Below are 13,754 nucleotides of genomic sequence, written 5' to 3'. Positions count from 1 at the left end.
ACATCACTGAGACCTGACTGGATGACATCATGAGCCCTGTGCTAGACCACTTTGTGGTCCCAGGAAACACAGACAATCACAGACCCAGACAGGACAAGGCAAGTGACACTGCATTCATCTTCTCTGCAAACATCGAATCCAAAAGAGTTGCCTAGATAAGACAAATTTATATGAATTAATTCACATGCCAATAAAAACCAGGACCAAAACTAACAGATTTTATGGTTGTTTGCAGACTATGACAGACTAAAGGATTCACATAGGAGTTCACTGATGGTGTCAGAGATGGTGGTGAAATACTTCAGACTTGTCATCTTGGGAGATTAACACACATCCTTAGAACTCCTTCCTTATTTCAGTCTTCTAAATCACTATCCTCTCCACATTGGAGTTCTTCTTTAAGAACCATTTCTTTATCAATGCCCATAAAAGTGAATTAACAAGCTAAAATTACTTACCTTTTGATGATGTTGCTATGAAGATCTGATCTCATAGGACTCTCATTGTTGGGTCTCAACATTCCAACCTGAGGCAGGCCAGAACTTCCAAAACTCTAGCTCTTTCCATACGCATACAGTTAGAATATTCCAACTCTGCAGTGTGAGGAGTAGTAGCAGCCCATAGTACCCTTAACCTCAGTTCCTTTTTTAAGTGAAAGGTTGAAGTATTAGCAAATGCTAATAAGGCTGTGAAAATGGTATAAGCCACACACATTCTTTGGTTGGCCAAGTGAATGCTCCACTTCTCTAACCAGTGATCCATGCAACTTTTATCTCCAAATGGCATTGTTGCATTTCACTCTAGTGCGGGTTATCTCTAGATGCTAAAAGAACCCATCAAGTATTTCTTTGATGGGATGTTGGCTGAGATCCTATGTAGTTTTGTGTCAGGTAGAAAGGTACATTTTCCCCTGAAAAAACAAACTGCTTTTACTTTGCAAATGTGGGTGAAAAATGCCAATCTATTTACTTTTTAGAAATCTGACAAAAATATGAACTTTCACAAATGGTGTAAAAAAATTTCAGATCCTTTGAATAGCTTCCTTTTGGTTCAGACATAAAACAGTTCTAGATCTTAGGATCACTGAAACCAAAAAAGGCATAAGACCTCAAAGTCTAGGAGACACCAGAGGCCTGTGTTGCCTAGAAAGATATCTGACCATGGTAGTTATTGAGAATTCTTGAAATCAGATTCACAGAAAACTTACAACAACAGTAAAGCATTTTCCATCTTCCATGCCAACATACAAAAAGTAATAGTTTTAAAAGATTAAATCCAAGATGCAAAGAAATAAAAGGTGGAAAGTTAAAAATGTTAGCATACCTTGTTGAGCCATGGTATTGATCTCTGCAGTATTTTATATAGGCTTTTAAATGGCAGTCACCACCCTATCCAAATGATATTTAACACTTTTTGAATGATGCTAGAAAGTAGCATCACAGGAAAATCGTTTTAGATAACATAATAACACAAAGTTTGTCACTTCTGGTTGACTAGCTCAAACCTAGCCCTGAATTCCAGTCACCAAAAGTCACTACCTGACAGCTGTTCAGTGAACTTTGTGAACTGAATTAATTTCAGTGAAATTTCTAGTGGAAACGTGTTTACATCATTTTCCATTTCTATCTGTCACCTTTGTTGACGCTCAGAGGAGAAGACCAAAACCAGTAATTATGGAGACAAGTTGTGAATCCTAAGTAAAGGCTGAAGAACATTGTTGGGACAATATCTTGGAAGCTTGAATTACTGCTGTCTGATCTGATCCTGTACTGTAGATTAAAAAAAAAGTAACACTTAGTTTTTAACAAAGAATCATAGCAACATTAATTAATCACTGTAATACTCATGGGAGATAGGTAAATGAAACCGAGACAAAGAGCTCTAATATTTTCCAAAGTTGCACAGCAAACAAGTGGGCTGGGCAGGATTAGAACTCAAATTGTTGTCTCCTAGTCCTTGCACCTTTCAGTCCATCACCTTTCACAATAAAATAAAGTGTCTTTCATTATATCATTTCTTTGCTCACTTCTTATCCACAAAAAGTGCATAACTATCAAAAACTTTCATCCCCAAACATTCTGCAAACTTCAGAATACTGTGCTGAGCAAAATGGGTGTGCCATTTTCTATTAACATTAGCATTTTAGAAAATACTCCATGCCCCTAAAAACAATCCACTGCTCCAGAGTTGGTACAATATATTCTATTTGCTTTGAGTTCATTTTATTCCTATTTGATCAATATTTCAGTGGTTACAGTAGTATTGCTTTCTGAATAAACAGTAATCCTGGGGCAGATTAATTTACTTTTGTGGTGAGAAGCTACAAAATTGGTGCAGAAATTAGTGCTATTCAAATTTCTAAGTTGTTCTACGACTGCTCTGTGGGCTCTGAAATATATTTTAATTTCCCAGATGTTTCAATCACAGTACAGAGGGCACTAGGACCTGAAGGAATCCTTTAATTCTGGCAGTAAGTTAAGAATAAATATAGCACAGCACAGATGGCTAAGGAACAGGACAGCAGAAACAACCAAAGTGCTGCTGGAAAGAAACTGCACTTTCGATTACCAAGGGTTTAAGTATCATTTTGTGTTCTGCCACAGTCCTTAATGCGTTTCAAGAAAAGCAGCCTGTGAGAGCATCAGAGGGCGGTAGTGACATTGCACCCTTTCTTGCCAATGTTACAGCTCTGTAAGATAACCGACTCTTTGCTAATCAGTAATTCTAGGTCAGCCTGCAACAAAGAGCTCCTCACTCAAGAGGGAGTTACATTCTGTATTAATGTCTCCAGACAGCAGCCATTCCCGGGCCTTCACCAAGTCCGAAGCCTGCGGGTTCCTGTCTTCGATGACCCTTTGGAGGACTTGTATAAGTATTTTGAACAGTGCAGCAATGCCATTGAGGACACTATACGAAGTGGTGGAAAATGCTTAGTTTACTGTAAAAATGGCCGCAGCAGATCTGCAGCAATCTGCATTGCCTATCTGATGAGACACCTAAATCTCACTCTCAAGGATGCCTTCGAGGTATCGTACTCATACTTGAAAGTTATACTTATACCTCTGATGTTTGAAAAGAAATTCATTTCAAAGCATATTATGAATAATAACAGACAATATAGGAGACAGTATGCCTATCTGAAAAAAAAAAGCACCTGGAGATAAAACTATTTAAGTAGCTTTACTGAACTTGGAAACCTATGAATGCCATTATTGATAATATTGACAAAATCTGATGTCATTTTATAGTTGCATTTTAGTGTTCTTAGCCCATTTTATTATATATTAAAGCAGGGCCAATCATTTATAATTTTTTTTTCAATTTTGTTCATAAATTGTCTGAACATTTTAACATTTATTTACTTGAAATCCTGTGAATATTATTCCACTGTGGTTTGTAAGCAGTTTAAGAATATTCAGCATTCAAAATTTGAGCTGTTATGATTCAACACAATCCCATGCTAAGTTTCTGGCCCTGGCCAGACAAGAGAAGCTTTTTAAATTAGGTTTTTGGAACAAATACAAATACAAAGTTAAATGTTCTATAAGAAAACATTGCAGAATATTCATAGAAAGTTGGTTGTTTCTATGAACATTCCTGATCACATTTGCAAATCCATAGCAAATGAACATAAAATGGTGCAGACAGAGGAAAAATGAAGCAAATCTGTGCAGATACCACTTGGCAGTGTTAATCCTGATTTCCTTCATACAAATATGTTATCTATGTAATAGTGAAACATTGCAAAGATACAATATTTATTGTTTCTGATAAACAATACCTTAGGTAGGGACTAACCCTACTAACAATGCCTCAACCTTGATTTGGAGCACCCACCAAGTGGAGCTCCCTCCCGCCTTTCTATTACATTTATCAGAAAGGTTACTAAATAACTTGATTGTCATGTGGATGCCAGTTCATTATGAAATGGACTAACCCTCACTCCCCCAGATGCAACAGATCAGATTACTCAAAAATAATGCCATGTATTCTTTGGCATATGCAAAATATACAAAACAAGGACATTTCACAGTGATTCCCCATGGAAATATCAAAATCAACTTTCTCAGAGGTCATGGAGGGAAAAAATTATCTTGCCTGATTTCCTGCACAATTTCTACCACACATGCAATGTTTGTCATTTTTTTTCTAGACTGTGAAGACTGCCAGACCAGGAGCAGAGCCCAATGCAGGATTCTGGTCTCAGCTGCAGAGATACGAAGAACATTTACAGATGTAGGATCAGTTGGGTCATTCTTCTGAAAAAATTATTTCTTCCAAATAAATATAATTCTGATTAAAATTTTCTTTTTCAAAGTTATAAACACAGTTGCTTCTAAAATGTCTAGCAAGGCTGCAAAACCAACTACAAGAGCATAAAACATCCAGCCTTCTCAATGATTTTTTAAATTTCCATGGCATTCAGGTTCTGCAGACTAAATTCTATCCTTTATGGTTGCAAACATAATCTTCCAAACATGAACAGAGTGCAGTATTGTTCTCCCCAAGCCTGTAAACAACCCACGACAATGACATGAGGTATGAATTTCCTCATTCTCCATTCAACTCACTGGAGCTTTAAAGCCTAATGAAGACTCTAAGTATTTAATTGCTGATCATTTTAGCGAATGGAATGGGGTAGGAGAGCAGCTCACAGGTGACAGAAATAGCTGCACGGAAAAAGGTGCAGAGGGAAGCAAGGAAGAGAAATGAACAGGGAAGAGGGACAAACAGAAAGGATAGGGAAGGAAGAAAAACAAAGGGAAAAATAGTGGTGCAGTCCTAATGATGAGCATGTTTTCCCTTTGAATGATGCTAAATATGACGACAGAGTACTGAACAAATAACTTTTCATTACTACATACAGGCTCTATTCTACTCTAGATCTTTGTACAAAGCTCCCAATGACATCAGAGGGAGAATTACTGTGCCTAGTACAGTATAGTTCGAATTTGTACCCCATCCATTGGGCAATAAAGAGTAGAATTTGCCTTTCCACAAAATAAGTTTGACAATCCTCACCTACTTGTTCATAATTAGGTCTAGAATTAGAATAGAGGGCCATTACAGGCCACAGTCTGAATACTGGCAGAGTTCTGGGTGGGAAGCTTACACAGCAACTGCTCATTCTCCGCCTGAATTAGCTGAGTTTTCCCTTACTTTCAGCAGTACTGAAATATCCATCACAACATTAAAATAATTAAAAGACCCAAAACGGTATTTCATATAAAATATGCTATCTGGGTTCATTGGAGACAGATAGAACTTACAACTAAGGCTACATTTAAATTTAATCATGGGGCTCAAAATCAGACAAAAATAGAGGGTTATTTTGTTGAACTGTTTTAATACATGCAACATTTAAAAAGTAATTATGAAAGCTGTAAAGCTGTCAATGTGAAATTTCATTTGGCGTTGCTCAGCAAACCAGTGTAATTTTTACAAAGGTCAACTAATCTTCAATGACTGAATGCTTATGCAATACAAAGCGTATTCTCAGCAGCAGAGTAACTTGAGATGAATGTGCTAATGACTGAAAGCTATGACCATAAAATTAGTGCAGAATGGAGCCACTGTGGAATAGTTTGAATTAGACAATTATAATACACTGGATTTCACATTTCAAGATCAATTCTAGTGTAAATGGAATTTTTTTAAGTAAAAAAAACCAAACAGTGATTTGGGAATAAGATCTCAGATAGATACAGCATCCCTTTATCAGATAGCTTCTCCACTCCTGATTGTGTTCAGTATTCCTTGTATATTTGTATATTCCTTGTATATTTGCCATCCACTGGACAAAGATTTTAGTGTGTTGTGTGGTGTGGTTTTTTAAGCAAAGTTCCTCTACAAATCCCACATACTAGACATGATGTGAATACCAATAAAACATGTCTTAAAGTGCAAATATAATAAAAATAACATTTCATTCATACTGTCCATAATAGCTTTCATTTAGAACTCCAGATCACTCAAGGATTAATGCTTATTTACTGTTAAAACCTAAAACATTTTAAAAAATAAGAAGTCAAAGGATTAATAAAATTATAGTAGGCTTTACAACACGGTGGTTTTATTAGGTTGTGATTAGTTCCATCATGTCAGTTTCACTCTTTGAGCCAGTCAAAAATAGTTTAACAATCATTCTTGGTTTGTCAGGGTACACCATACATTATGGCTTCATTTTGTTCAGTTTGTCAGTGAACAGGAAATCTCCATTTGGCAGTATCTTTCCAGAAACTTAACTGTTTCCATTTTCAAAATATTTCTAGTAGGAAGTACTAAAATGCATACTAACCTCAGTACTGAGATAAAGATTACAACCTGAACTAGAACACTCAAAAATTAGTTCATATTTTTTATTTGGGCTGACAAGATGTTAATGTACAAACAATTAAAAAATAAAAGAAGAGTTTACACATAATCTTTGGCTGTCGTGACTGTATCAGAATTTTTGGTGTAAATGCATGGCTGATGAGTTGCCTGGCCAGCTGAATAATCATACTTGCGGTCACTGTAATTAAGAAAAACAACCTGTAAATAATTAAGTACTATACATCCACATGCTGTTTGAAAAAATCAGTTTAACTGATCTAAACAGTTATGCCTCTGGAGTCTTTATTTACGCTTGTCGTAATTTTTAACACAAATCAACAAGATAAAAAGAATGTAGTGGAAAATTATCTTGGATCCACACGGTTGGTCTCTCATCCATAGTGCAGACTACATTCTGCGCCAGGTTTCAGTGAAGGACTTACTAAAATCATGTTGAAAATTAATGAGTGCATTATGGTCAGAGCCAGAGCCCTATGAAGTCAATGGAAATTTTTCCATCAACTTCAGTGGCTTTGGACTAGGCTCAATATGCAATAGTATATCATGCTCAGAATAATACTATCCCTTATTAGTTGTTTTCGCACAGTTTTTTTTTAAACGTTTAAGTAAAGCATCATTCAACATGGTTCTTCCTTCTGTGCATATCCTCTCTTTTTCAAGGTTTAAATAGATGTGGTTTAAATGTACTTGGGTCCTAGTATTCTTTGGACCACTTCAAGGGTGCACAGACTTCTGGAATTTCTGACACTTGAATCTATTTCCCAGACAACCTGTACTTGCTGCACATCTGACTTATTTCAAATAAAGATTATATTTTCCAATGAAAAAGGATAAGTAGTCAGGCCGTAAATCTTGGTTTTTCTGACATATTGCCAAACAAACCTTTCTACAAGAACAGTAAAAGAAATATCTTAGAATTTCTTAAGTGGTATCAGTTGCTTTGGAGAAAAAAGGATTTCATTTTCTGCAAGACAAATGGAAATAGATCCTTTTAATGGCAGTGAAAATATAATATTACAAATTATAGTGCTATTGTCAAAATACAAAAAAATAAAGATTGGTATTGCAGTTTTACCAATACAAAGAAAGCTCTGCTCTTTGACTGCACAATTCCATTGAACAGACATTAGAAGCATCAACACTGCCCATAATTATTAAAAAATAAAACTGATTCTTTCAAATTTTAACAAGACAGTGTCAGAGGTCAGAAGAAGTGACTCACCTTGTGCAGCATTGATGGTTCTTCGAGATGTGTGTCCCTATGTGTCCTCCTCTATAGGTGTGTCTGCTTCCCTGCGCTGCTGATTAGAGAAGTTCGGTGGGCCCGCACATGTGCTGTCTCTCCTTGTGCTGCACCACGAGGCTAGCCAGCATACATGGGCTAGCCATCCTCAGTTCCTTCTCTACTACAGAGTCAGAGCAAGAACTCCAAAGTAGAGAGGAGGGCAAGTAGTGGAGCACCCATAGACACACACGTCTCAAAGAATCATCATTACCACACAAGGTGAGCAACTTCTTTTTCGAATTATGTCCCTATATGGGTGCTCCACTGTAGGTGACTCCTGAGCATTACCCCCCTTGGAGGGCTGGGACTTCAGAGTCAGGTTAGTCACAGATGATAGTAATGTGGAGCCAAAGATGGCATCAGAGAGTCCCAGGTGATCGCATAATGATCTGTGAAAATGTGGGCTGATACCCATGTCACCACTCTGCAGATCTCTGAGACAGAGACATCCTTAAAGAAGGCGACAGATGAGGAGATCGATCTTGTGGAATGTGTATGGATCAAGTCCAGAGGGGTCATGTTACAAATTTGGTAGCACTGTCTGATGCAATTTGAGAACCACTTGGAGCATCTTTAGTCTAATATCGCTGAGCCCTTAGATCTTTCAGCCATGAAGAGGAATAGTCTAGGTGACTTGCTGAAAGTTTTTGTCCTATTGAGATAAAATGTCAGCACTCTCCTGATGTCTAAGGTATGCAGTATGGCCTTCATTTTGTCTCAGTGGGAAGGTGTAGACTGATTCATGTGAAACGAGGAGGTCATTTTAGGGATGAACCTCAGATGTAGCCTGAGTATAACCTTATCTGGAAAGAACACTGTGTATGGAGGGATGTGCCATCAGAGCTGCTATTTCCCCTATTTTTCTATCCATGGTAAATCACAATCAGAAAGACCATTTTCATCTATAGGTATGCTAGCAAACAGTTAGCCATAGATTCAAAGGGGGGCCTAGTCAGCCCTTTCAGTCCTAGGTTTAGATCCACGAGGGGGTAGAAAGTTGAGGTTGAGAGAAGAGGTTTGTTATTCCCTTAAGGAACCTTTTAGTGGTCGGGTATGATAGTACTGAGTATCCTTCTATGGGTTGGTGAAATTCTATAGGTTGGTGAAATGCTAGGTGGACCTGAGAGAGCTCAGGGATAACCCCAATTTTTAAGGGTCAGGGCAAATTCCACAATATGCGGAAGAGTTGCTGACACTGGAGAGGTTTGTTGGGACATGCACCAAATCTGGAACCTGGACCATTTCTGCAGGTAAGTGCATTGTGCGGAGGACTTTCTACTGTATAGTAGGACTTCTTGCATTTCCTTTGACCATGAGCTTTCTAGATGCTGGAACCACGTAGGAGCTATGCTTTGAGGTGGAGGATCAGGTAAATCAGGTAAGGGCACCAGGTCTGTCACTGCCACATGGAAGGAATCAAAATCATGTAAGCTCCATCTCTCTTTATCTTTCTTTAGCAGGACTTTCAGTAGAAGAGAAAACAGATGGAAGGCATACAGAAGGTCCTTGTCCCATGGGAGGAGGAGCATTGCCCAGAGAGTGCTGACTAATCCCTGCCCTGGAACAGTATTGTGGACACACTTGTTCTGGTGAGTGATGAACAGACCAGTGGATGGTGTTCCCCATTGTGCGAACAAGTCATGAAGAACTGATGGGTGCATCTCCCACTTGTGGTCATGTGGGAATTTGTGACTGAACTTGTCCTTTGTCAAGTTTTGAGCCCCTGGGAGGTAAGCTGCAAACAAGATGATGTCGTAAGAGATGCATCAGTTCCATAGTTTCATCACCTCCAAGCATAGGGAGGGCAATCTGGCTCCTCCATGGTGGTTGATTAGGATCTTACTATGTGATCCTGTTATCAGTTAGAGGAAATGGGCACCGGCATTCAGAGTAGCTGAATACTCTCAATTTGAAGAGATTGATGTGGAGGGATATCTCCACAGGTGACCATTTGCCTTGCATTGTAAGACCATTTAAATGTACATCCCATCTAATGAGGGATGCGTCAGTGGCAAGGAGTGACAGTAGTGGCACCTGAAAAAAAGGGGTCTCTTTGCATGCATTGGCCGGATTCTTCCACCAATCCAGGGAGTTCTTGATCCTGGTGGGTAGTGACAGGCGTTTGTCTAGACTGTCTCAATTTGGTCTGTAAATCAAACAGAACCACAGCTGCAGGCATCACATGTGTAGTCTGGTGTGTGGAATCACTGCCATGCTTGCCACCATATGCCTCAGGAGCTGGAGGCAGATTCTGGCTGGCACTTGCAGGCTGTTTTGAGCTATGTCTATATGAGAAACCAGGGATAGAAATCTGTCTTGAGGTAGGAAGGCCTTGGCCTGTAGTGCATCTAGGTTGGCCCCTATGAATTCTAAGTATGGTACTGGTGTGAGGTTTGCCTTCAGGGACTTGATCTGTAGGCCCAGTTCTGTGAACAAGCATATTGTGTCCTCAGTTGCTTGACAAGCCTCCTGAAGGTGACCGGGTTCTGAGGAGACAATCCTCTAGGTAAGGGTAGATCATTGTCCCATCTGATCATAAATGGACAGCCACCACTGAGAGAACTTTGGATAATATTCTTGGGGCCAATGAAAGTCTGAAGGGGAGGACTCTGTATTGGTAGTGCCCCAGAGTGAACCTGAGAAAACATCTGTGAGCTGGCAGTATTGAAATGTGAAAGTAGGTGCCTTGTAGGTTGAGGGCCAAAAACCAGTTTCCCAGTTCCAATGATGGGATGATTGTCAATAAGATGACCATCCTGAACTTGAATTTGTTGAGCGCTCTGAGGTCCAGGATGGGTCTCCAACCTCCCTTCCTTTTGGGTATTAGAAAATAATGAGAGTAGAACCCTTGGCCTCGTAGATGTTGAGGTAATGATTCTATGGCTCCGAACTGCAAGAGCAATCTATTTCTTGCCACAGTAGACTTTTTTGAGAAGGGTCCCTGAAGACGGATGGGGAAGGGTGTTGTGGAGGGGTAAGGAGATGAAGTGGATGGAATAACTTGATCTGACGATCTCTAGGATCCATCTATCTGACGTTATGCACTCCCAGGCACTGTGGAATGCTGCCAAACAGTGGCCAAATGGATGCATGGGCACAGGTAGTAGTAGGGAGAGGTCTCATGCTACCTCGACCTGTCTATCAAAAGTGGTGCTTAGGGGCAGGAGGTTGAGTCAAGGACTGGGAGCCCGAAGGCTTTCATTTTAGGAATTTCCCTTTCTTCCTTTGGGACTCATAGTGCTGTTGCAATGGGAATTGGGACAAATAAGGGCTCTGTTGGTATTGAGGGCTAAAATGACTCTTTTGCCCTGGTGTGTAGTTTCCCAGTGACCTGGGAATGGCCCTGGAATCCTTCAAAGAGTGGAAAGAGGTCTTGGTCTTCTCAGCAAAGAGTTTGACACCCTCAAAGGGGAGGCCCTCCACTGTGGTATGCACCTCCTTCGGGAATCCCAAGAGGTGCAGGCACACACCAGTCTCATCACCACAGCCATGGAGATGGTCCTGGCAGCCTGTTGGCAGCATCAAGGACTGATTACAAAGATGTTTTTGCTACCAGCTGCTCTTCCTGGATGATGGCCTTGATGGAGTCCTGGGAGCTCTCCAGCAGTTTATCAGTAAAGTTGTGTAATTTATTATAATTCATGTAGTGGTACTTTGCTGTGAGCACCTGGTAGTTGGTAATTTGAAACTGTAAGCTGGCCGAGGAGGACACCTTCCTACCAAAGAGATCAAGGCACTTCCAGTGTTGTCGGCCAAGAGAGCTCACAACGCCCACCACAATGGAACTGGGTGGTGGGCAGGTGAACAGGATCTCTGATTCCTTCATGGGGACATAATATTTTTTGTCCACCCTCTTGCACATTGGAGTCAACAAAGCTGGGGTTTGCCATGCCATACCCCTAGTTGAGAACCACTGGCTTAGGGGACTTCCCACTCTCTTTTTTGACTTATGAGAGGAGTCCCCGGACTGTTTCTTCAACCATCTGTCTTCTGAAGTCGAAAGCTGGGGGAAGACTCATGCCCACTGAAAGGTTGGGGTCGGAGAGCCACCTCCATAAAGATGATTTTCTGGTGGAGCCCTCTGTCCTTGCGGGATCTCAACTGGAGCTGCTAGCAGAGGGAATACTTGTTGGATGTGGCCCTCGCTGAAGCAGCGAATGCACTGGGAGTGCTTGTCCGCATCCAAGATCACCTCACTGCAAGTGCCACACTTCTTGAAGCACAGAGTACCGGGCATACCTTTGTCCAGGAGGGTCCCCCCTCACCAGGGTTCGACACAAGAACAAACTTTTTTCTTTCTTCTTTTTGATTTGATCTTTTCTTTTCATCTTTTTTAGGTATGGCCAAATAATAAGAAAGCTGAAAGGTTTCTAAAGCTAAAGATTAACAAATGAAAAGGAGAGTTAACAATCTGCTAACGGACAGCTAAAGGCTCCATCTCTAGCTGGGGCGGTTGAGAAGAAGTGAGGGACAGTTAGCTCGTGCATGCTAGCTAGCCTTGAGACACAGTGCAAGGAGAGACAGTGCATGTGTGAGCCTACAGACACTACTATCGAAGTTCTCGGATCAGCAGTGCAGGAATGCAGACACACCTACAGTGGCGCACCCATAGGGACACTGCTTGAAGAAGAAGGATAGCATGAGGAGTGTTCACATGTTTATATCACAAGTTTATGGCAAGACTCAGTGTTGAATTGACAGTCCTAGCCGCTAGTGTTTGCATCTACACAATTACAGAAGTGGACAATTGGAGACAAACTCACTTTCTATGCATAAATTGGCACTACTGATTGAGGTATATAATTTATTTTGACCTTTAAAGTGAAAAACTACCTGTATTTTCCTCTTTTTCCCCCTTTGCATGAACAAGTCAGGAAGATCCCACCAAGCATAGACAGAATCGATCCAGCCCAACCTAAGTACAATGCATCTCCTAGTTCAAACCTGGAATATGAAGGATTTTATGGAAGTATCATACAACAGGATCACATATAGAACATTTAAAGCCTTCTCCATTATATTATACATTTAATATGAAGCAATAATACATTTTAAACTGCACTCGCTATAAAATGTGCTAATTCTATAAAAAGCTAGCATTATTCTGGTAAAAAATGCAGAGATTTATAAACCAAACAGTTTAGTTTCTAAACTAATTAGTACCTAATTAAACATTACATAATAGATTATGTGGATAATGATTAGAGATACAAATGTTTACCTTACCAAACCTCTTAAGCACGTGCTTAAGTGCTTTGCTGAATCAGGGCTTTAGAAAACAAAACACGGAGATAAAAGGGAATAGGTAATTGCTTAGAAATATTGAAGAGTTGGTCAAAAAGGATAGATATTTACAGTGTCTGAGAATAGAACACATATACCATGGAAAAATAGCTTGAAGATAAAAGGGAAAAAAGGTTACTGCACTTATCTACTCACATTTGGAGATCTCAGTATTACCTCTTCAGAGTAACAATTTTCTCCTGCACAGAATTACCAATACATATCACCACTGAGGAGATTAGTAAACAGCTAAGCCTCCAATAGGTCTGAGCAGTAAAGAACTGATGAACTCTAGAAATTAGTGTCTGATCTAGCACTCATGCCAGGAAAACGTTTAGTTAAAAATGTGAACTGATCTGAAAGTAGCAACCTTAAAAATCTCAGAGACAGCAATGTTATAGATGCATATTGTAGATACAGTCCTTGCTCTAATGTAGAAAACTTAGTTTCCTTCTAGCAAAGGAACATCTGCCTATTCATACCATGTCTGAATGCAAATTTTAATCCAGTCCAGTCTTTCCTTTTCCAAGATTGGACTAAAATTGCTTCGCCCTTAGACTTCTCCCTATATTCTATGAACAGCTGATAGATTTCCTGAAGTGCTTAGTTCTATATAGTACACTGGAGTTCTCTTCACATCCAGCTTTTTCATATCTAACCTAACATTACTACCAAGTGGCAATTATAAGGAGGAATAACCCTGAATGTCAGTAATAAATAGTCCAGAATAACTGGTTTAGTGGGTCTTTCACAAGACCAGAAACAAACTCACCACCCTTTATTGTATTTCTTAATGGAGAGCTTAATGTTACTATTTGTATGACTGCAATACCTAGGAGTCCCAGTTCTG

General features: G+C 39.8%; 2 protein-coding genes across 4 annotated transcripts in view; one reads left to right on the top strand and one right to left on the bottom strand.

Annotated features, from left to right (window-relative positions):
- Positions 1-2,503: 2,503 nt before the first annotated feature.
- Positions 2,504-4,496, top strand: DUSP28 (dual specificity phosphatase 28). The gene is made up of 2 exons (XM_067538890.1): positions 2,504-3,026; positions 4,154-4,496. The coding sequence occupies exons 1-2, from the start codon at positions 2,679-2,681 to the stop codon at positions 4,238-4,240; spliced, it is 435 nt and encodes a 144-aa protein (XP_067394991.1). The 5' UTR covers positions 2,504-2,678; the 3' UTR covers positions 4,241-4,496.
- A 1,555-nt stretch (positions 4,497-6,051) lies between these two features.
- The window catches only part of LOC137147111 (claudin-15-like), a 29,721-nt gene continuing 22,018 nt past the window's right edge, over positions 6,052-13,754 (bottom strand). For all 3 annotated transcript variants that reach the window (XM_067538887.1, XM_067538888.1, XM_067538889.1), the window contains 2 exons: positions 12,455-12,565; positions 6,052-6,514 (listed from right to left, as the gene is read on the bottom strand). In XM_067538887.1, the coding sequence (XP_067394988.1) occupies positions 6,415-6,514; positions 12,455-12,565 (211 nt within the window). In that variant the 3' untranslated portion in view covers positions 6,052-6,414. The remainder of the gene's footprint in view (positions 6,515-12,454; positions 12,566-13,754) is intronic.

This window comes from Emydura macquarii, unplaced genomic scaffold, assembly GCF_026122565.2.
Source record: "Emydura macquarii macquarii isolate MOO-44397 ecotype Brisbane River unplaced genomic scaffold, CSIRO-AGI_Emac_v2 contig_499, whole genome shotgun sequence".
NCBI lineage: Eukaryota > Metazoa > Chordata > Testudines > Chelidae > Emydura > Emydura macquarii.
Note: the sequence above shows the minus strand (reverse complement) of the source record. Positions and strands in the feature narration are given on the sequence as shown.